The 22,775-nt window shown below is 49.3% G+C and overlaps 1 protein-coding gene across 1 annotated transcript in view; it reads right to left on the bottom strand.

Moving 5' to 3' along the window:
* Window positions 1-1,466: 1,466 nt before the first annotated feature.
* The window catches only part of WASF2 (WASP family member 2), a 31,326-nt gene continuing 10,017 nt past the window's right edge, over window positions 1,467-22,775 (bottom strand). Inside the window, exons 2-9 of the mRNA XM_074162163.1 lie at window positions 15,503-15,656; window positions 11,349-11,483; window positions 10,670-10,823; window positions 9,451-9,568; window positions 8,154-8,284; window positions 6,433-6,588; window positions 4,171-4,688; window positions 1,467-3,231 (exon numbers count right to left, since the gene is read on the bottom strand). Of these exons, the coding sequence (XP_074018264.1) occupies window positions 3,074-3,231; window positions 4,171-4,688; window positions 6,433-6,588; window positions 8,154-8,284; window positions 9,451-9,568; window positions 10,670-10,823; window positions 11,349-11,483; window positions 15,503-15,632 (1,500 nt within the window). The 5' untranslated portion in view covers window positions 15,633-15,656 and the 3' untranslated portion in view covers window positions 1,467-3,073. The remainder of the gene's footprint in view (window positions 3,232-4,170; window positions 4,689-6,432; window positions 6,589-8,153; window positions 8,285-9,450; window positions 9,569-10,669; window positions 10,824-11,348; window positions 11,484-15,502; window positions 15,657-22,775) is intronic.

Below are 22,775 nucleotides of genomic sequence, written 5' to 3'. Positions count from 1 at the left end.
TCGCCCGCCGGGCCGTTCAACCGCGGGGGGGGAAAAAGGGGAGGAAAGAGTAAGTGAACAACAAATGACAAAGATGGGGAGGGGAATCCGGCCCGGGCCCCCGGTCCACGCGGGGCGGTGGCCCTGCAGCTCCAGCACGGCCGCTCTGTCTTCCAAAGGTTGTTTTTGGCACCTCTCCTCTTCCCCTACTGGTTTAGAGAAATACTAAGCTTACTTGGTGGCCCAGCGCTCTGTGATTTTGCAACGATACTCAAAGACTGTCGCTCCACACCAGCTGTTTCTCAGGGACCTCCGCGCAAGGCTCATACCACTCCTTTTTTGCAATAAAAGGATATTTTTAAGAAAAAAAAACAAACAAAAAAAAAAACCCACAACACCCCAAACCAACACAACCAAAGCTTCCTTCCCTATCCACAACCTTTCTGTTAAGGATCCAGCAGTTTTGATTCTCACCTAGGGATGGGATTTGAAAGCGGAGGGTGGTTCCAGCAGGCTTGCAGGGACAAAGCAGCATCCCCGCAAAGCAGGCGAGGCAACCGGAGGAGCCGACTCCACCCGTGTCACCATCGCCCACACAAGCATCCCTTGTGCAACAGGCAGCGGCGTGGGACAACCCCGTCCACAACTCTCCCCCCCCACCACCCCCAGGCACGGTCCTGGCCTGACAGACCATCCATCTGGGTCACGGAGAATATGGCACTGTTCTGAATTTCACCCGACAGGAACACTCGGCTCCCCTTTTCCCACCAGGGGCCAAGTCTAGTTAAGGCAATTTAAAATTAACCCAGGTTTGGCATTTGCGAGCTCCTCGCTTCCCTGTGTGATAACGCTGTCAGCCCGGGTTAGCTTAAAGGTCCGTTTTCCCCAGGAACCTGTCTCCGAGAGCAGCCGGAGGAGGATGCTTACAGAAAAGAGCAGAAAAAACAAGAGGCAGTGATTTTCCTCTAACCCCCCCCCCTTTACCCAGCTCGCAGCAATAATCACTTTGCATTTCCAAGTCCCCCCGCTGCACGATGGCTCCCTGGCACTCGAGGGGTTTGTTCCCTCTTCCAGAACCTGGAACTGGAGCTGCTCAGATGTTCTCCAGCCCATCGGGATGCCTCACCGTCTCCGCCCCTCGCAGCAGCCACAAATCTTGATGGCGCAGCAGCCCAGGAAATCTCTCGGGGTCGCACTGGATCTCGGCTTGATCCGCACCCCAGAAACATCCCCCCCCCCGCCCCCGAATCCTCCAGACCCTTCTCTGCTCTGACAGAGATTAAAAACACGCACGCACACACGGAGAAGAAATGGGTAAGAACTCAATGGCACAAACTGAAGCCATCAATCAAACCCCAAGAAGGGTCTTCAGCAGCCTGGGGCTCGGCCCAGCGTTCCAGGTATCAGCGACATCATTAAAGGAGGCAAGGCAGGGAAGAAAGAGCAGGCACGGGCTGGCAAAATACTCGACAACAGGAAAAGGCAAAGAGGTTGGAGAGTTGGTCTTAATGGGACGTGAAACTGGTCCCACCCCACAACAGCTGGACCCACGATCTCCAAAAAGCTTTGGAATTGTTTTCTTGCATGACCCTGAGAGAGTCGCAGCCAAATTAAAATACACATCTGTAGCATCGGGGAGAGTATTTGCTTCTAGATTTCCAAGATACGCTTATATTCTATGTAAGGTAATATAAAACAGCAATAAAACCTAGGTCAGCTAGTTCAAGTTCTCCATTTTCTTCCCCCTGCCCCCATATCTGTAGTGAGCAGCCTGGGAATTCCTAGGGTTAGTGAGAAGAAGAAACGTTTTCTTAAAATTAACTAAGGAATTATAATAATAAAATTATGGGAAAACAACGTAGGTTAGGTCTGATGCAACCAATGGGCAACTCCGTTCACACGCTAGATGTTTTTAGGCACACAAACTCCCCTCCTTCGGCGGAAGGGAGGAGGAAGCAAAGGTAATACCAGCATTTTCTGCTACTCAAGTCCCTGTGTTAAAAGTATACGGTCGTCTGTCACCCCACTAGAAAAAAAAAAGCACCTCTTCAAACCAACTGCAGCATTGCCCCAGACAGGCCAAAGCCCACCAAAGCGCCTGGTGTTCGGAGAACCTTTCCCCACACCATCTCCTCACTCTAGGCACTTTTTTCTTTACTTTTTGGTTGTTTTGGTTTTGTTTTTGTTTTTTTTTTTTAAGCATGCTCTCAGCATGGATTGGAGAAATCACCAAAGCGGGGTTTCGCCACCGCTCAGCGCTGCCTACACGGATGTGTCTCGGTGGGGCGGTTTCTGGGAAGCCCAGGAACCATCCTGCCCTGGTTTTGCATCCCTTTGGGCAAGTCTCCTTCGGCAGACAGGGTGAAGCAGTCCAGGAGATTCGAAGAAGGTAAAGGCAGCTTTTTAAAATAATAATAATAATAATTAAAAAAAAAAAAATAAAGTCCCTCCTCACATTGCACCAATCCACAGCCCTAGAGCCAGGAAGCGCACCCCACACAGGGTCGTCTGGAAATAATACTAGGGGGTCAGAGGGGAAAGAATTGTGCACTACTGCCAAAAAACCTGATTATTTGACAGTGGGATGCAGCAGAGAACAGACATTTAAAGCCCATTTTCTTGCAGCACTGCCAGTATTCACTGGAAAGGAAGAGCCATCAGATCAACTGTCTGCTGTTGCAATGAGAAAACTAGCTGAAAATGTCCTTCATCTAAAAGGCCAGGCGGCCGCAACAGGATCATCCATCTTTACTTTAAAAATCCCTCAGGATGGAGGGTTTATATGTGCTCTGCCTGGTGGCATCCAGAATCTGGAGGTTTAGCTCTCTTTTAAATAAGCAACCGTTACACCCCCTCCAGCTAAATCCCGACACCGCATCCTCGGTGTCCATGAGGAGACCTTTTGGAAAGGCAGAGCACGAAGTCCTGCCAAAGCTGGAGAGGGAGGGAGAGGGGAGATACGCTGCTGGTTGTCTGAAAACCCTTGGCACATCTTGGGTTATGGGATGAAAAAGGAAGTGGTGGAAGATTTGGCCACCTGATTCTTTAAGATGTTAACCCGGGAGAGAAGGGGAAGAAGGGGACAGGACGGTGGTTAATCCGACCATTCGTCCTCATCGAACTCCGAAGAGTCGTCCTCAGAGTCGCTGTACTCCACAGCGATGCGGCGTGACAGGATGGTCGCCACATCGTTGCCCACAACGTCCCGCTTCTCCTGTTCCCGCTGCTCCTCCACCTTGCGGAGCTGGAAGCCTGTTGGGAAGAAGGCAATGGAGGGGATCACGCAAAGGCTTTGGTCACAGTGAAATCTCCCAAAGCAGCCATCCCTTTGACACAATCCTCTGAGCATGGCAGCCTGTCCCCTGCCACTGAGAACTGGACACGCTGTGGGATGACATGGATGGTGAATGACAGCCAAGACAGGCTGGGTGGGCAGCAGGAACGGGGAGCGGATCATTTCCCTGCTCCTCCGAGGGGTTAAACCACTGCTGGTCATAGAATCATAGAATGGTTCGGGTTGGAAAGGACCTCAAAGACCATAAAGTGCCACCCCCTGCCCTGGGCAGGGACACCTCCCACCAGACCAGGTTGCTCCAAGCCTCCTCCAACCTGCCCTTGAACCCCTCCAGGGATGGGGCAGCCACAGCTTCTCTGGGCAACCTGGGCCAGGCTCTCACCACCCTCACAGCAAAGAACTTCTTCCCCAGATCTCATCTTAATCTCCCCACTTTCAGTTTAAATCCACTCCCCCTTGTCCTATGGCTCCCCTCCCTGATCCAGAGTCCCTCTCCAGCTTTCCTGGAGCCCCTTGAGGGACTGGAAGGGGCTCTAAGGTCTCCCCGGAGCCTTCTCTTCTCCAGGCTGAACCCCCCCAACTCTCTCAGCCTGTCCTCCCAGCAGAGGGGCTCCAGCCCTCGCAGTGTCTTCGTGGCCTCTACTGGACCCGTTAATCCACTCACAAATTTAGACCACACCAATTCCAGCACTGCCAACTCCAAAGGCACAAATGGAGGCATAAAACCTAGCGAGGTTGCGATCAGGGTGGGCAGACAAAGACACAAGGGACAGGTCTCGAGCAGCGAGACAGTCACACCACTGCTCACGAGACGGCTCCCAAGAGCTCGCACTTGGATACCACGGGGTTTTTCCAAAGGAAAAGGAGAAAGTTGGCATTGAAAGAAAAAACCTTACCTTGACGAATAGCTGAAAGTAGATCGCTCCTGGCATCGCTAACTGCAGGCAAGGATGACTTGGCCTTGGAGGAGGAGGTGTCTGAGGGTGGAGGAGGTGGGGGACCATCCAGGCCACTGGAGGACAGAGGCGGTGGGCCAGGAGGCGGTGGTGGTGGAGGGGGAGGCGGCGCGGTCCCACCGCCCGGCTGCGGCAGCGGAGGCGGCAGCACGCTGGCATATTCGACTGCCGGAGGGGGTGGCGGCGGTGGGGGGGCAGCAAACTCGGGGTGAGGAGGGAAAGAAGGGGGTGAGGGCGGTGGTGGGGTTCCCGGGGATGGGAAGCCCATGGGAGGTGGTGGAGGGGGGGTGTTTCCCATCAGTGGTGGCGGCGGAGGTGGCGCCGGAGGGGGAGCAAAGCCCGGCCTGGTTGCGGAGGGGGATCCGATGGGAGGAGCTGGTGGCGGGTGACTCGGGCTGACCAGGCTGGATCGTTTGGTCCCTCCAGAACCAGAACCTCTTTGGTTGTCTACAGGATAGCTGTTGCACCAGAAGGAGAAAGAGAAATAAAGCTATTAGCTGTGAGGCCACATTAGACTATACAGTCTTGATGTTAACACAAATCATGTGTGTTTGTTGCAGTCCTGACAAGAAAAACCTAAGTCTCAGCTTTAACTGGTGCTTCCATGAGACCTCACTCCTTGGTTTTAGTTTCCTCGCAGTGTTTCTTTTGGCCTACACCACCAGAACAAAGGAAAGCTTCTGGGGACTGGCAGAAACGCTATCATCCGTCCCATCTCCCCAGGCTGACAAGAACATGAGCCATCTCACCTCTGCGCCAGAGGCCGGGCGTCACTCTGAACTCAGAGCAACCTCCTGGCTTGAGAGCTCCTACAGCAACGCGAGCCACTACCCCTCCATGCTGAGGTCAGGCTCATGACAGGCCAAGCAGGGATGTCTACCGTGATAAATCGCACAAGGACTGGTGGGTGTACCAGGAAAGCATATGCTCTCAGCACCTGCTGGGAACAGATCTCTTCACCGGATTCCACGGCTCAGCTGCAGCGCGGCAGCCATGTCTCAGAGCTCGCCGTGGGGAGCAAAGAGAAAGACTCGGAAACACCATGTGCTCTTAAGGAAAGCACTGTTTCAGGAGTGATCAAATCTACCAGAAAACGCTACTGCCCATAAAATACTGTAATATTTTATGTACATGTAAAGGAGGCCCTAAACTGACATCTCCTTCCATGTTAAGGCAGAAAAATAAGTTACGTTTGGTACAAAACCATCACAGTTTTTAACAGTGCGCAGTGCCGATCCAAGACAGCCTACTGGAGATCAAACCTAGCTCCCAGGGTTCTTTAAAAACAACCACCAAAACAAAACCAGAGAGGGGAGATCTCTGTGGCTAGGCGGAGGTCTAAGCAACCGCATAAGGCAGCATAAGCTTTATCTGAAAGCTCGTTTCTGCTCTGCCCTAGAGGAACGCGCTGCAGAGGGGAGTGCTTGGTCTCTCTGACACATCAGAAGAGCCTTTTCTGCAGCATCGCTGCCTTTGGATAAGATGGAGGCAAGTTAACACAGTCCTGTCTACCAGACATACTTCCTCCTCTACTCGACTCTGTTTTACTGCCTTTAAAAGAAAAAAAAAAAAAAAAGCTACTCTCTTGTTTTACCTTTTATGTCTTGAGCCACTGCTGGACCATAATTCTCATCTCTAGAGGTGACTGGAAGTCACCATTTCATCCGATACAAAGCAGCTGCCCCGAACTCACACTGAAGTCTCTGGGAAGAAGTCAGCTGGTACGTGCTCAAGTCCTTTAAATTTAACTACATCTACATCTTCAGCACCCACGTCGTGCATTTGTCAAAGATCACAGGGCGAACGGTAACAAAAACCAGAGGCAAAAGAGCAGTGTGAAGAACCATTGGCGTCAGGAAGGTAAGCCTACATGCTCTGGAACAACTGCATTGGAAAACTCAAGGAATGGAGCCAGAGCATTAATTAGGACCCCAGTCTTCTAGAAAAAGTGAAATGAGTCTGCTCTAGTTGTCGCCCAAGCTCATTCTGCCGTTCCGTATGGGAACAGCACCGGTGGCTGGGGTTTCTGGGGAGCTGTGTCTCTGTCCCTGCCTGCAGTTGCGCTTCCCCTCCAGACAGGAGCATTCTGGTTCCCATACAACACCCGTTAGGAAGTTATGCTGAACTATCTCAGCCTGTCTCATGTCATCCTTTTACACCACCTACTACTCCTCGGTGACAGAAGGGATCCCGTAGGCTTACCTAAATTCCACCGGGGGCGGAGGCAGGCTGTCATCTGGGAACGAAGGAGGTGGTGGCACAATAGAGTCAGTCTGCGGCGGTGGCGGGTAGCAGTTCACGTCCATGCTGTCGTTTGAACCGATGCTGCCGTTCTGATACACCATGTTAGAGGGGTACCTGAGCAAAAAGCAAGACCAAGCAATTTAAAGAGTTCAAGGTGATGTCTAAAGCTCGTTTTATCCCCTCACTCACAAGAGCTTTGCCTCCTGGAAGGGTTACAACAAACAACTGCACAGCAGCTCAACCACCCCTCCGCTATTAATCGAGTGGGGATGGATCAACCTGCAGGATTTAGAAATGAGGTTTTCTGGCTTTTCCCAGCCCAGCGGGACCTGCCTTCAGGTGGGACCTTATCAACCACCACAACAGGATGCGCAAAAAACAGAACCTTAAAGCAACATTTGGGAAAAAAAAAAACCAGTCTCTTTTTCTCAAAGCATCCCGTATGAAGAAGCAGGTCCAGCTATTGCTTTGCTCTGCCCAATTCTTTGGCTAGGATTTGCCCAGATGCTCCCGTGTTTGTTTATTGCTACCACACAGCAAAACAGCACGAGTATCTTATTTTAGTAAACAAGAAAACACCAAAATGTGTTTCTTAACATTTGATTCTAGAAAAAATAAATAAATTTATAAGAGCGTGTTTTGGCCAGCTTGGATGCGAAGGACTCCCAGTTACATCGGGTATCAGCAGCAGCAAAAAAGAAGAGCTACTCAAAGATGCCAAAAAAAAATAAGCTTGAGAATAAAACATCAAAAAGAACCCAAGAAACAGCGATGCCATTAAAAGCAAGTATCCAGAGCTGAAACAGCACTGAAGGAAGAGCCCACTCTTGGGCTTTCAATGAGCTCGTTTCACTGTGGGGTGACAAAACCACCCCATCCCTGGGGGCTCCGGACCTCAAATTTCAATACACGGAACGCTCTTAACACGAGAAATCAAGAGGAGCAAGAAAACGGTGCTGTTGTGCCGCTCGATTCCTCTGCTAGAAACCAAACCCGTTCTCCTATTAAACTAAAAGCAAGTTTTATTTTTAGCTGGAGAGTGTGATTTAAAGAGAGATTTTTCTTATATGAAAGGAAGCTGCACGGAGCGAGCGGGCGAGCAGTGCATTGTGGGGGATTCGGTCTGCTTCCAGCCTCGCTAGTGTCAAAAGTTAAATGAATTCCCAAACCAGAAGCGCTAAAGAGAGATCTGTAGCTCGAAACCCTTGGATGGGGCCAGCCCCCGCTTCAACTTGAGGGTGTGAAGAGCCATTTGCGAAGCGTAACAAAGCAAATGGCACAATACCGCCGAGATGCCACCCCGCTCCTCAGCGGAAAGCCCAGAGGCCGGGTGTGACGGGAAGGGCATCGCCACGGGGTTGGGAGCCAAAGCTCTCAACACCTCTGTGCCCACAAGACAGGCAGCCGAGAGCAGACTCGCTACCGACGCTGTTCCTGCCACCTTGTTCAAAGCGCGTAGAGCTCCCTGATTTATTTAGCAAATTAAAAAAAAAAAAAAAAAAAAAAAAAAATCAGCAGACGGATTTACTTGGGAGAATCTGATTAGTGGCGGTATCGATCCGAGTCACGCAGCAGACCTGGAGAAGCTGCAGAGCAGGGTGAACTGCATTATAATCGACAACACCCGCCCGTTCCCCCCCCCTGCCGGGGAGCCCAGCGGAGCCCCCAGACTTGCTTACCCAGCAGGACCGTGTTTGTCCTTTGACTCGACAAATTCTTGTCCCATTTTCAGCTTCTCCCACTCTTCTTTCCGGGTCTTGATTTTCCGCGGATTCACATTTCCTCGGTTCGGATTCTCCTTTTTCTCTTTCTAAGGGAGAAGGAATCAAAGAGAAGCCTTATTTTGCTTTAAACTCTCTGGGAATAGGGAGGGATAGGACAGCCCTGTAGTAGTTTCAAAAGAAATTACGTTCTCAAAGAGGGCCAGGTTTTTTTAATTTTAAAGCTCCAAAAATCTCCCGTACAAAGAAGTTGGAGCACAGGTAGTATAAAAAAAAAAAAACCTAACAACAGACAGGCAACATCAGATTTCCCCAGACGTGATGATGCCATCATTACTCCCTGGCACGACCACCTCGAAGGCAGAGTGGAAGCTCACTTTCCCACATCGATTCAGTTTTTAGCCGCTTGTGTCACAGCTGCCAAAGCTCACCATCACCTTGGTGGCGTTAAGTGCTTTGGGTGTGCAATCTGGACACTCGCCCACAAAGAAGCGGGCTTTGAGAATGAGAGCAAGCCTCATTCTCTGTATTCTGACATGCCCTAAATCTCTCCTTTTGTTATTTTGATCGAAAAATTATGACGGGTTTTGATATTTAATACTCCTCCAGTTGCTCAAAAGCTAAATAAAGTACGCTCAAACCCAATCTTTTACGGTGGAAGTTTCGGTGTTGGTAAACATGGGTCCAAATCCCCAGGGAACCAAACCAGGAACTCTACCTGGCATTTTCAGCTTAAATGGTTTTGTTAAGCCCCCCGCTTGCCCCTAATTCAACATTAGGTCCTGGTTTCGCACATTCCTGGAGGGACATTTTCTCCTTTCTTTATTCTTCCACAGTAGAATTTATTACAGCACTCGACACGCCGTGGTGCCGGGGCAGTGGGATTTGCAGTGCTTCAACACTGAACAGACCCCCGTGCAACATCAGAAGTGCAGAAAGAGACTCCAGCACAACTTTCTCCCCCGCTGACTGCACCAGCGCTATGTTTGAGGACTACAAATTAAGCCATTATAACCACACCAAGACAGTGGCATTTGGAAAAACAGATTAAGGGTATCTTTGTTTTCTTTTTTTTTTTAATTAACAAGGATGAGAGTAAGCCAGATAAAAACTTCAGTGAATTGATCTCTAAAGAATTTAAGAGAGCAAACCTGAAATTCAGATAGCAACTCTGGCGTCCAATAATCATCAACACTTCCCACCTCCTATTCTTTCCCGAAATGCCTCTGTTGGCAGAGATCTCCCATTTCCTCACCCTGTGTTTCCTCTTCTCTTTCATAATATCCTTGGTGTCCTGAAGCATTTTCTCTTTCCAAAGGTCAAAGAAATAGGAAGGATCTGTGTAGAATTTAAGCGCCTCTTTGCCATCATCCCTAGAACAGGGAGGGGGGGAAAAAAACCACACAAACAAGGACCAAGTCATGCATTTGTTCAAAGCCCAAAGAAAACACAAGGCACAACCCCAGATGAGAGTTTAAAAAGTCTGCAGTGAGAAGGTCAAACATGCTGCTCTCACCTCTGTCCCTCATTTTCTAACAGGCTATGGACCCACAGCCTCGCTGGTCCCGGCTCTCCCGCTTCCCATCGCTTCTACCCTCATGAATCCCCTATTTCTCAGCTTCCAAAGAGCTCAACTGCTCCCAACAATCACCAAGAGAGAAGCAGGTCTCTCACTTCAACTCCCACTTGTTTGTGTTGTATTTTTGGTGTGGAAAAAAAAAAAACCACCACCCTTCTCCAACCCAGGAACCCTAAATCAGACCAGCAGCGTCCTTGAAACTCCTGAGTGAGCACACACACACACTCTCCTCCTACTTTGCAGTGCAGCCGCGTCTGGCAGAAGACAGCTGCCTCCAGCTATCTGTAATTACTTTTTACCTGTTCAAAAGATATTTATGGATGTGGGCTAAGTCTCTATATCCTGACCCCCTTTTTACTTCTACTACCAACAAGATGAAATCAGAGCGGGACCGCTCAGAACTAGTTCCCCAGCCCCTCTAGGTGACGTGGGATGTCTCAGACCGGGCACAGAAGGCCACAGAAAGCATCTCCAGATCTCCAGGAGTCTGCTGCACCCACCTGGGCGAGAGCCATTTACAGATGTACGCTCTGCAGTTTGCACTGCGGCTTTCTGGAAAGGAGCCACAGGGCTACAGAGAAACACAAGAAAAATGCATCATCTGCACAACACCTCGCCTGTTTACGCGGTGCCAAGCCAAGCCTTGCCCCAAGGCAGTCACAAAAGTGACAGCAGGTAACCAAATATATAATTTTCTAGCTACGCTCATTTGTACAGCCCCAAAAGCAAAGTTTCACGTAATCCAGAAGATGGAGATTTCCTGGTGGATCACAGTTTAGCAACACCATTTCCCACTGGAAACGGCTACTTCAATACAGCACGAGATAGGAAATGACCTCCTCAGCAGGTTGGGAGGAAGAGGGAGCAAGGGGTCAAGAAGGTGTTGTGTCCATACCTGTACGGTGAGAGAATGTTGAGAGGTGGAGGAGTATTGCAGGTCCTATAGGTTTCAAGGACAGGCACAGGGAGAGAATCTCTGTCGAAGAGCTTCTGGTCCTGAGTAGTGGAGCTTTTGAAGGCCTTCCTGCTGTTAATGCCTTGCAGGGAGACTGTAAGAAAGAGGAGAGAGCAAGTGAAGAACAGCTTGACCCAGGCCAATGACACTGAAGATCAAGTAGCAAACATCTGATTTCAGTTGGAGTTCTTGGCGCGCTTAGCACTTCTTAAGGTCAGGTTCCTTTTCCCACAGATCTCTTGGGAAACCCCGCAAATCTCAGATCCCTCCGTGCCAAGATCCATTGCCATATAGACACAGGTCTCTTGAGAGTTGCCGATGTGGTTTCAAACCCCTGCGACCGAGACTCCAGAAGCGCATCGCTATCAAATTGCTGAAAAGCCAGTTTCCACGTGGAGACTTGCTAAGGAGCAAATCTAGACTCGGCCAGAAAGACCATCCACACGAGCAGCATGGTGTTTTTTCAGGAGGGGAGGAAACAGTCCCTCTTAGTCCAAGAGAAGATGTTCCAACACCCATCGCAGCGTCACACTCATTTTATGGCCGTGAACCAACCCCACTGACTCATGGAGAACCTTTACCGTGCTTGGTCTGCAAGGACCGCGCTCCACTCCATTACCTTCTTCCTCTTTGGGATCCAGCTGAGTGACTTTGACTTGCAAGCGGTCAACTCTCTCGACTAGAACGCTCACCCGAGAGGCAAAGGTGTTGGCTTGAGTAAACAACTCTCCAAAGATGTCTTCTGCAAATTTACCTGGAATATTAAAGTGTCCACATTACCCTCGTGAGCCACATCAGACCACATCCAGTCTCCCATCTCGTTTTCTTGAAGAAGGAAAGAATGAACCAACCATGTTTTGTTTTGGTTTTTTTTTTTCAAATTTGTCAGGTTTGAGTTTAACATCCAGGAAGAAAACGCTCTATTCCACCAAAACCTGACAGTTCCAAGGGATTTTCAAGCAATGAAGAAAAAAAAAAAAAAAAAAGAGACATATTTTCAAGTCATTGCTAAAGTAAGGAAATGAAGAGGACTGACAACACTCTACTGGTCTGAATCTGCACGGGTCTGTAGGTCCTTTAAGATTCTCTGCCGTTCTGTTTATTAGACAAGCAAATACAGTTAGATTTTTATTGCTCTGGAGAATCTCAAAGGCTCCCAGTCTCCAGCAGGCCTGCCTCCAGGGGAACTGGCACATATTTACAAGCTCAAAGTACTCTGGAACTGGAGAGCAGACCCAGTCCTTGATCCTAAAGCCTGAGCTATAACCACAGAGGAAAGCACTGACCCTTTTGTTCCTTCAGGTGGCAGTGTCTGAAAAATTGATGCGTTCACGTTTATTCTAAATCAAAACCAAAGGGGAACTTCTCAAACAAGGGATATTCTCTCTGTAACAGCTCGGATTGCCCAGTGGGCTGCCACAACAAACATCATCCGTCGTTTGGACTGCGAGAGTGCCCAGGGGCTTGGATGAGGAGCTCGCTCCACCGCTTACAACCCTAACAAAAAGATGTCTCCCTGTCCTTAAGAGTTTAAAAAAATCCATGCGTGCAACAAGAGATGGCCGCAGGTGGACAGAGATGGGAAGACTAGAGTACTTATTGGAAGTTCTTGGGTTTTCCTGTCTTTTTGTTGTGCTCTACGTCATAACCCAAGAACGGGAGCCCGAACCATGCCGAGGACAGCGCTGATGGGGAGCAGAGTTGGCACCGACAGCAGACATCGGCCCATGGAGTTCCCACTGATGGGAAACATTCCCAGCCCCGGCTGTTGAGTACAAGGCTGCTCCCAATAAGCAGTCTGGTTTTGAAGCGCATCATCATATGGTCAACAGTTTGTTCTGGAATCTGTTACTCCTAAAGATCCTCTCCGACATTCCGGAAAAGGATAACCAGTTAGAAGCCTAACTTTAACAGCAATTTGGGGAAAAAAAAATAAATAAAAAAATCTGGTTGTCTGCAATGAGTCACATCAGAAAGACAAGCGCTTCTTCCACAAGGCAAGGCAAGGGGATCCCCCAAAGCCCAGCTGCACAAAGACCTTCAGCTCTAAACTGGTGTTATCAGCTACTTGTGCAGGCTCCCGTGCAGTTCTCCTTCCACTGCCAAGCACGGGGAAACAGCCAGGTTAAAAATCAACCTCCTCCACCCCCCTTTTGGTGGCAACGTCAGCTTGAAGTGTTTAGAGAAAGCAAATGCTGGACGTTAACTTCAACTGACCTCCTCCTTCCACTCTCCTACACAATGCAGTCTCCACACACGCTCCATTAACAAACCCAACCAGCTTCTCTCAAACTCGGGAGAAGGATTTTATTTCTGGAAACCTAAGGGCCAGTTAGCTCTTGCTACAGCCGGGTTTCATGCAGCGCTCTCCCTGTTCAACATCAGCACAAGACTTAGTTGTCCAAAGAGAGCGGACGTTTAGCTATCAGATAATTTGACATCCCCCAGCAACAGTTTAAAAAAAAAAAAAAAAAAAAGTTGTAATTTGGTGTCTACTTTATTGAGAACTGAAAATCGTTTCTGAATTTCACAAGGAACTGCAACAAGAATAAAGGGGAAAAAAAAAAGAGTAAGGGAAAAAGAATAAAGGTTTTGGGTTGCAATGCTTAGTGGTATGTTTCAATCATAAAATAACATATAAACAGCGTTGTATGTATCAGTCTTGACCCCGGAGGGAGAAGAAGGGACGGTCTGTATTCCCTTGCCCGTGTTAAGTGCGCGTATATAGTTATCATCCAGCATCTCACACGCTGTTCTGTGTTTCACATACACCTTTGGATGGGGTAAGGCAGAGATTAATTCTTTGGTTTAGTTACTTTGACTGCAAAAGTGCAGCTCACAATCAGAATTATCTTTGTCATGCACTGGCAGGAAGACAGACGGCGTGATTTAATAGGTCTTTCCATCTTTAGCTTGTGGATTCTATAAAGTCACACGGAACCGCACAGTCGACTTACACAAAGTGCTACCAGCTGTGATAGTAACGAAGGGTAAACTCACTGGAATATGAAAGTTTGACAAGATTTATGTTTGCATCTTTGTAAAGAGACTGTGGTGCACTAGGCATGGCTGATTATTCACTTGACAGGGCTGTCACAGCCTACTGAACCTGCTTTACGTTCCTGTAATATGCAACGTACGAGGAAGGAGCGTGTTTCCTTTTCAGAAGTAAGAGAGAGAAAAAGAGGGGAGGGGGGCAGGAGTTTGGTCACTTGGGTGCAAGCGTTCTGTAAGCAGTTAAGGCTAAATATTGCTTCATTTAAAATACTGCTGACCCTGGGGAAGTGGGGAAGAGCCAGTGCTCAGCATTTCCTCCCCACCTGCCTCGCTCCCCTTACAGAGACAAGCACGAAGTGGCAGCAAGAGCCACCTCTCCCGAGTTTTCCCTCCAGCGCTCTCCTGGAGGAACCTGCCATTGGTTCCACAACGCGCACCTCCCTCCCCACACCCTGAGCCAGGCTCCCAGTGAATCTTCCCGATAAAGAAACCGGGGCTGCAATTTGGCTTCCAGCTCTTCACCCCGCTCCGACGAGGTAGAAACAGAGAAGCTTGGAACAGCTGAGCTGCGCAAAGAAGGTCTAAACCTGAAGGATCTCGCCAGGGCTCTGTCACACTAACCCACTGCGTGACTTTGGACTGGGATTAGCTTTCTCTGCAGCCGAGATTTGCGCAGCTTTACTGCCTTCTTCCTCATCATTTCACATGCACGAGATGGATTTTGCTCACACTCCACAACCATCTTGGCTACCAGACCTAACAACTGAACAACGAGGGCCAGTTGAACGCGAGCGGAGAGCCTGGTCTTGCCCATGCAGTGACATTTCTACAACCCAACAGAATGCGATGCCGACTGGCAGCAAACACGGGCCCAGATTTTAGCAACAGCCACGGTTTTCACTGCTGGAAAGGGACTGCACCCAAACTTTCCCTGCCGCATTCGTCATGGAAGACAAGGGGCTTGCTTTGCAGAGCAGGCAGAAGCTCTTGCAGACGCCACGGAGAAGCTAAACAATATATTAATTTGATTATCAAAGTCTTGCTTCAAGGGCAGAGGTGGCTAATCAGAATCCAGAGCCTTTCAACAGACTATGGAGTCATCCCAGAGAGACCACAATTAACTCTTTGCTTCTCCTATGGCACGTAGGCCCACGTTTTCCCCCCAGCCTTTACAAGGCTACTGGTCAGCCCATTGGAGAGCTGAGCTAAGCATCACTTCGGCTCGTGCTGCCGTCTGAGCGAGCGGCCCCAAACCCCCAATACTCCAGAGGCAACGCTTGGCTCAGACCGGGGACTTTGGGTCTTGCAAGGCAACAAACAGCAGGGGCAAACAGGCGGCTTCTGCGTGTGCGCTTTAATTATCTTTCATTAAAAATAAGGCTACTGACACGGTGTAGATTCAACACAGTCAAGCTCCATTTAGTAGCGCGTGCAATTACAGGCACATTCCCTGACACAAGATCCCGGCTGCTCGAAGAGCCTCCCATTTTACAAGCCTGAGTTGTGCTCCATCCTTCCATCTGCAGTTTCGCTGCAGCCTCTCTCACACACACACACACACACACACTCACACACACCCTTCCCCATTTTCTCTTAGATGGGAAGGCAGTGGGACCAGGGATATGAAATTAGCATCAGATTTCTTTAGGAAAACATTTTAGCATTACCCAGGGAAGGCAGATGGGGGAGAAATAGGAACACGAGAGTAGAAAGGGAGCTAAATAAAGAGCACTAGCGACTCCTGAGGGCAACGCGCAGGCTCGCCATGGTACTCACTCAGGCTGCCCAGCTGTCGAATGACATTTGCCAGGGTGATGTTGGTCATGCATTCCAGCTCGCTTCGAACGCTAGGCAACGTCTGACGGCACAGGTGCCTTGGCTCAATGTTCCTCGTTACTAACGGCATGGTGGACCTGCTTCAGGCACTGTTCTGAAAGATGAAAAACAACCCAAAAAAGAAACAGGAAAGGATTACTCAACCGCAAATTCCAGGCACACCAGAGCCATGGTGTTCGTTTTTCCTGCTCTCAAATGGCTTTATTTATAAGCCTTCTTCCCCCCCCCCACTCCCCACCCTTATGAAACCGGTTCATCAGAAATAAAGATCCCGCTGTTCTATGACTTGCAGTGACAGCGAAGCCCCACCAGCTCAGGTACAGAGGCAGAGATGGAAAACTACACATCTTCGCCCACACGCAAGGTGCTGCTGGCGTTACCGCAGCCGTTGTTCCCTTCCTACCCATCCGCCGCCTCCAAGCAGTCTCCTTCCTCCCGCCCTCACGCTCAGAGGCTTTGGCGACTCGTACAAGCTCTTCTGGAGAAATATTTTAAACCCCCAATCAATAGTTTTGCTTAAACTGAGAAGATGTTAAAAAAAAAAAAAAAACCAACCCAAAACCACCCAAACAACAGCTTCTTCCAGCATGCCAAAGGGTGAGCGGTGCCTTTCTCCTGGAGCAAGAGAGACGGGGCTCTCCTGAAACAACAGGAAGCGCTTGCAGCTGACCAGGAAACTTTCTGGTGCCTGTTCCTTATCCTGCAGGCTGCACCCCTCTTCCCTCGGGAAATCCCCCGGGGCCCAGGTTTACACTGGACCATTGTTTTCCTGCTCCAGCAGTTTGAATGTTGAGGGAGCTCTAATCAGGATGCGGGGCCAAAGCGTGCTCAGAAAGAAGTCAAGATTTATTGTATGAGAGTCAGGACAAACTTTCAGTTTGTTCTTTTGAAAAAAATAAAAAAATAAAAAAAGGAGAAAACATAAGTGTCCGGAAGTTATGCTTTGGACAGAAAACGCTTTTATGTGTGGGTCAGTGCCTTGAACTAACAAAAAAATCTCCTTTTCTAACAGGCTGGAACATCGAAGCAACAAACGGCTTCGTCTCAGATCGTCCGTCTCCAAGAAAGAAGGAAACGTGGGGAAACAGCTTGGAATGAAGAGCACGATACAGGCCTGAAATCCTTTAAGACTAAGTGAAAGCAAATACATTCCCAACTTCTTGATTAATTTAGAAGGGGAAAGAATCACTTTTCTAGGTCAGCTGAGGAAGAACCCCAGAGCAGAGCCAGCTCCCATGTGAGAGGCACGCTGATCTGCTCGGCCCCGGGTGTAAAAATAAAACAGGAAGCAAACAGCTTGGGGAACATGGCTTCCTGTCACCAACAGCAAAAACCCAAGAACCATAAAAAATCAGCTGTTTGCTCTTGACTTTGAGCCACCCTTTGATAGTCTCTGTGGCAGCTGGCAGCTTATCTTTGAGGTCCAGGAGTCCTTCCTGGATGCTTTTCTATCAGGGTGTTAAGAGGAAGAAGTGGGCATTATCCCCTCCTAATTACCTCACAAGCCAGATTTTTGAATTGCTAAATTTGACCCATTAAGGCAGAGGAGTTCAAGAGCCGCAGCGCACCGGGCACACACAGATTTCCCAGACCAGCAGATAGAGGTTGCCATTTTGCAAAGCCTTTTCGCGAGGGATTTCTTCTGCTCGTCCCTGCGCGAGGAAACGGTCCCCAAAACCATCCACCTTCTAGAAGAGGGGAGCGAGATCCGACTCCAAATAAATAAAAGCAGAGACTCTCCGAGGGCTGAAGTCCGGGTTGTTCTTCACCATATCCAAGCGCTGCAGCACCCATCAGTAACCGCCGGGATATTTAAAGAACAGGGTGAACTCAGGGAGGACCCTGACCTTCGCTTCTAAATACCCCGTGTTTTATCGATTACAGCCCAAGCCCTACAATCTTTTGTCAGCTTTAGCGCTTTACGCCAGACAAACTTTCCCAGCTCCCCCCCCCCAGGACTGCAGTCTGCACCGAGCTCTTATAAACAAGGCAGCATTTGCAGGCTGCCGGCATCGAGCTTCCCCCCACCCTCCTCTTCCTCCATGTGTCCCCCAGGGCTTGGGGGGGGAGTGGGAGGGGGGCAACCACAGGGGTATTGGCAGATCCGGGGTGGCCACCCCGTCACCCAGCCCGGCTGGAAACCTTCCAAGGTGTAGGACAGACAGAAGGAAAACAGCAAGAGGAACAAATAAGCCTGGAAGGGGGCGAGATGTGAGCGTGGCATGTATATAGACAAAAAAAAAACCAAAAAAACCCAACCTAAAATGATAGGTACGCTGGGTCAGATAGACACAGGTAGCACTAATCTCTGCAAGTCTGGGGAAAACAGGGCAGAAAATGGATTTTATGGATATTTAGTGCCCCAAATACCCTCAAATAAACAAAGGCTAAAAATACGTTGTCTGCATACAGCCCCCCCAAAAGTGTTTGCCTTCAAAGCATGTTTTGAAACTAGAAGCAAGGAGTAGTGGTGGAAGTTAATTATATTTTTTTCGAAAAATAACAATGGTATAGCACATGTACGTTACGAATTTGCACTGGTGTAAGACAGCAGTGATAAGGGCTAAGAAAAACACTCCCTTTATAGCCCAGCTCATCCTGCCAGCCACCCCCAGCCTCCCAGCACAGCCTGCCACACTCCACTGCAGAATCCAGAGTTTCACCCTCCTAATGGCTCCGACAGCCCTTCCTCCCTCGCTTCTTCCCAGTGCCCCGCTGCTGATCCGAACACCGGTCAGGATCCAGTCAGCAGCAGCCAAACTGGAAGAGGGGATGAACCCCGTGGAGCAGTGGAGAGGAGGGAGGACAGGATGGGCTGCGGACAACCACCCTCCCAGCCGCCTCTGGGATAAGAGGCATTTTAAAGCAAAATTTCCTCTCCTCTGAGCGGAAACACAAGGAGCTTCAAGGTTTCTGGCGTTTTTGGAGGGTGGAGGCAGGCAGATAGGAAATCTGGGACCTACAACCTGAGGTTGATGCCAAAAGAGCCATCGGTGTCCCCACAAGAAGGCACTTTGCTGCTAGACCTCGGTTTTCCCTGCCAGTCTGCGGGAGGGCAGCTCTAGAGATAACAGCTAATGGGCTCCTGTAAAACCTTCATGCCTCATGAGTAGGTGGGACAAAGATTAATAGTCTGGATTGGAAAATAAGCGGTGTATTTCGAAAGCAGCAGCCAGGAGGGGCAGAAAAATGGAGTGTGGAGAAGGGACAAGGTGTGAGAGCAGAGGGAGAAGGAGGAAGCAAAACACCAGAGACAGCACAAGGGGGGAAGGGGAGAGACACAGTAAATGAAACAAGGAAGGGACAGACTTTAAAAAAAAAAAAAGCTCTCCGGGAGGTTTTTGCTTTTATTCTGTAAAAGAGTCATTAAGAAACCGATTGACAGAGTGCTACCAGCAAGGGCCATCCAGAACCGCTTTACTTTCAGCGGTCAGGGCATGACAGCGCAGCAGTTTTCCACCCCAGCTCCCCAGCCTGGTCATCGGGCATTAGTCACTGTCACCTAACTACCACACGCCATCTATTATAACTAAATCCTACCATTCAGAAGCAAGTTAAATGAATTGCGAGGCCAAAACTCCTTATCTTTCCGGCAAAGATAAGCATTTCCACTTACTTATTAATGTTGAAGATTAGATTTGGTTTAGTACTAGGGTTTGGGGGTGCACACGCTGTTTTTAAGAAGCTGCAGGAACGGGACAGAGGACCTGCCCCGATCCCGCTGTAACGGGAGAAGAGAGGGAGGACATTAAAAGTAAAAGGAAACTGCCTCTACGAAACAGAAAACTGCAACAGATTTCTAATGAATATGCAAAAAAAAAAAAAGAGAGAGGCAGCAAATTGAAACCCAGCGTGAGCTATGCGAGGAGAGGAGTGATCTTTGCTGGTTGCGGAGCACCGCTGGTTGGGAGAGCCGTAAGGAAATGGGCCAACGCTGAAACCGGTCCTGTGCCAAATCCACACACGCTGCTGCACCGATCCATGTTCAGAATCCTCATCCTCCCAACCGCCGAGCTTCACACCTTCTTAAAAACAAGAAGTCAGGGCTTTTCTTTCAGTAACAAATGGGTTTTTTTCCTCTCTTACTTGAGTCAGAACCTCCCTACCTGCTCAGGGCAAGCATTTCCTCTGAAGTCTCCAAGTCACGGCTTGAAAAAAAGAAGGCTCCAAGCCTTGTTATGACGGCGGTGACTAAAAGCCAAACCATCCGAAAAGCCCAGCTTTGCCCCATAGCTTTCCCCCCCCCCTCGCCTCCCCGCAGCTGTAACACTGCCCCACCTCCAGCCGGGCATTGCCAGAATTCCTCATAATTTCCCCTCTCCCAAAATGCTTACGCACGCGTTGCCGAGCCCTGGCCCGTTCCACAGCCCCGCGTCGGCCCAAGAAAAAAGTTTGCTGAGCACGACAAAAAGCCCTGGAAGCTGAACTCACCGCTCCTACATTCCTACCCATCTTCCAGCCCACAACTGGCACCTCGTTTTCTAGGATTCACCGGGCTTTTGCTCCCCATCATCCTTCCCCATCCTGGGATTTCTCACTGCATGCACGGTTGGTCTCGGGCGCCTTATATTTCTCCATGAAAGCAGGATCCAGGTGAAGTGGTTCTTCCCATGGCTCCTAACCTGACATCCCGCTCCCTCCACGATAAGCTCTCACCTCGGATACCTTGGCTTGCCGGTTTTTAGGTGGATTCTGACTTCGGCAATTATTTCTGTAGATACTCTGGGGGCACTGAGGAACAAGCGTGGCGCAACACAGGCCCGTAAAGGGAAAAAAAAAAAAAAACAAAACCAAACCCATGCGCTTTGCAATTTTTCCCTTTCCGAATCCAGCCTTTTGAGCGAAGCACGAGGGAAATTCAAGCAGAACGTGCCGCTCTTGAGATTTCTTATCAGCAAGTCATCGCCCGCTCTCCCCACGAGCTCTGCCGTAGCAGAACGCTCAGGAATCCCAGTTCTGGATTAGAATCAAGTCCAATGGGTTTGTTTCAAACAAGAACTGCCAGTCTATAAACCCCTCGCACAAAGCGGCGTCTTATTGACTATTTTTAATAAATAGGGCTGGCACAGTAAAATTGGACGATTGTTACGAACAATAAAGGAGACAGACTTTGATTACAAGTATCGAGAAGCAAGACAGGGACATTTTAGGATTGAGTAGTTGCTTTCCAACGCCGAGTTCTGTCAACTGAAAACAGCAACTCGGAGCAAATACTCCTTAACAAGCAGTTTGGAGCCGAGCAGAAAAGAGCACTGCACAGCAAGAGAGGAACCAGCCTCTTTTTTTTTTTTAGTATTATTATTTTTGTAGAGCAGGCAGATAGCAGAGTCGACACTGCGGTGCAGAGGAGAAGGCAGGCAGGACTACAAGGTGAGACGGGCGTACGCGATGCACACAAAGAGCTGTAAATAACAGGCGAGTTGGAGGGAGAGATCTGGCAAAGGTTCTTCTCGCTGGTATTTGACCAGTTAGCATAGCATTACTGGGAGTCACCTGGGTAATTCCCCACTCAATGTGACACACAACCTCTTAGATCAGGGACCATCTGCAAATAAATCTGGACCCCAGCAGTGATATCATCTGTCATGGTGTCTAGTGTAGCACAAAGCACCTAAGGAGGACAGAGCGTATTTTTGGGGATGGGGAGGGAAATGAGGCTTGATTTTTTGAATCCGTTAGGGTGACCAATCACCCTGCCCTCAGCAGGGCTTAAAAAAATCCTCCGCCCGGACACAAACAAGCAGCACAGCCAAGGAGACCAAGCCTTCAGCTAAGCGCCTTGGAGAGCAGCCTTTAGGAGTACCCATCGGGGGATTAGACACACCAGCAGGTTTGGGAATGAGGGAGGAAGGAGATAATCAGATCTGAAATTCCCATCAGTATGAAATGAGACTTAACTCAGTAGCTTGCCAACGCAGACTGACTGTTCTTTCTAATGTCTGTGACAACTCTGCTTCAAATTTCAAGCTTCTCTCAGCAGTAACTACTCCCCCATGTAGCTGTAATGGCCAGAAAGAGACCGGCTTTTATGTAACCCCAAAAGACTAGCAGAAAGGGAAGCAGCAGCCACACACGCACACACGGAGAACTGAGAAAAAAAAAAAGAAAAAAAAGAGAAAAATTCAGCAGAAGGCTCTGCTGAGTGCTCAGGGCTATATCCAAGCTCACAATGCAGCCACAGAGAAGTGGGATGCAGCAATCAGGAATGCTACAGTTCCCCACTCGGAGAGAGACCTAGCAATCAGTGCTGCATCCGAGCAATAGGGAGTGAAATTATAGAGCAAACTGCCATGTGATGCCACAAACTACTCCATCCCGCCAGCTGTAACAAGTATTCATTCCCAAAAAACGCGTCACAGGCTCATCTGTCATTAACAGCCCAGCCTGCCAGCAGCTGAGCAGGAGTCAGCAGTGAAGGGCAGCTGCGGGGCTGCTTCCTTTCACAGTGGTCTATTCTCCCCCCAAAAACCGGGGGAGAGAGATGCACGGGTGAAAAAAAAAAAAACCCCACAAAAAAACCCCCCTGCCATCAGGGAAAACGTTGCCCACCATCTCTTACCAGCAGCTAAGATGGAAAGCGCAGGCTGCGTTTTCACCCACCATCGCACAAAAGCTTTCCTGAAGCAGGATCTACTGAAAACACGGGGCCTTCGGGAGAACACAGTTAGCAAAATGCAAAAAAAACCCCAAAAAAACCAACCACAAAAAACATACATAACCCCTCTGTATATTAATAATCCACTTCAATCATCTACTGGGGAACTTTGCAGATAGGATCTGCCGGTGTTATGAAAGAGGGGTTTGGGTAATAGCGTGGGGCAAGAGCAGCGCTGCACATTTCCACAGCGATGTTCCGACACGGGGAAGCGTCAGCCCCGATCTGGCAGAATAAGGAAGCATTGTACAGCGCCACCGAGTCCTTGAGACAACAAACACCCAGCCCGCTCAGTTCCCGGAGTAAAAATACTCCTTTTTTTTTCCTTCCCCCCCTCCCTTGTTCCCCCCCCCCTTCCCCTCTCCAGTCTGCTGGCTCTGAAAAATGCAAAAGAGGCTCAGAAAGCCATTTTCTGCGTTTTTGGTGGTGGTTTGTTTTTTTTTTTTTTTGTCTGGCTCACACATTATCGTCATCATTTACTGCCCTCAAGGGGATTGCACAGGTGTGACTGAAAATTTGGCTCTTCCTTTCAAACTTTTGTTATCAGCTTTGCGGAAG

This window comes from Numenius arquata, chromosome 21, assembly GCF_964106895.1.
Source record: "Numenius arquata chromosome 21, bNumArq3.hap1.1, whole genome shotgun sequence".
NCBI lineage: Eukaryota > Metazoa > Chordata > Aves > Charadriiformes > Scolopacidae > Numenius > Numenius arquata.
Note: the sequence above shows the minus strand (reverse complement) of the source record. Positions and strands in the feature narration are given on the sequence as shown.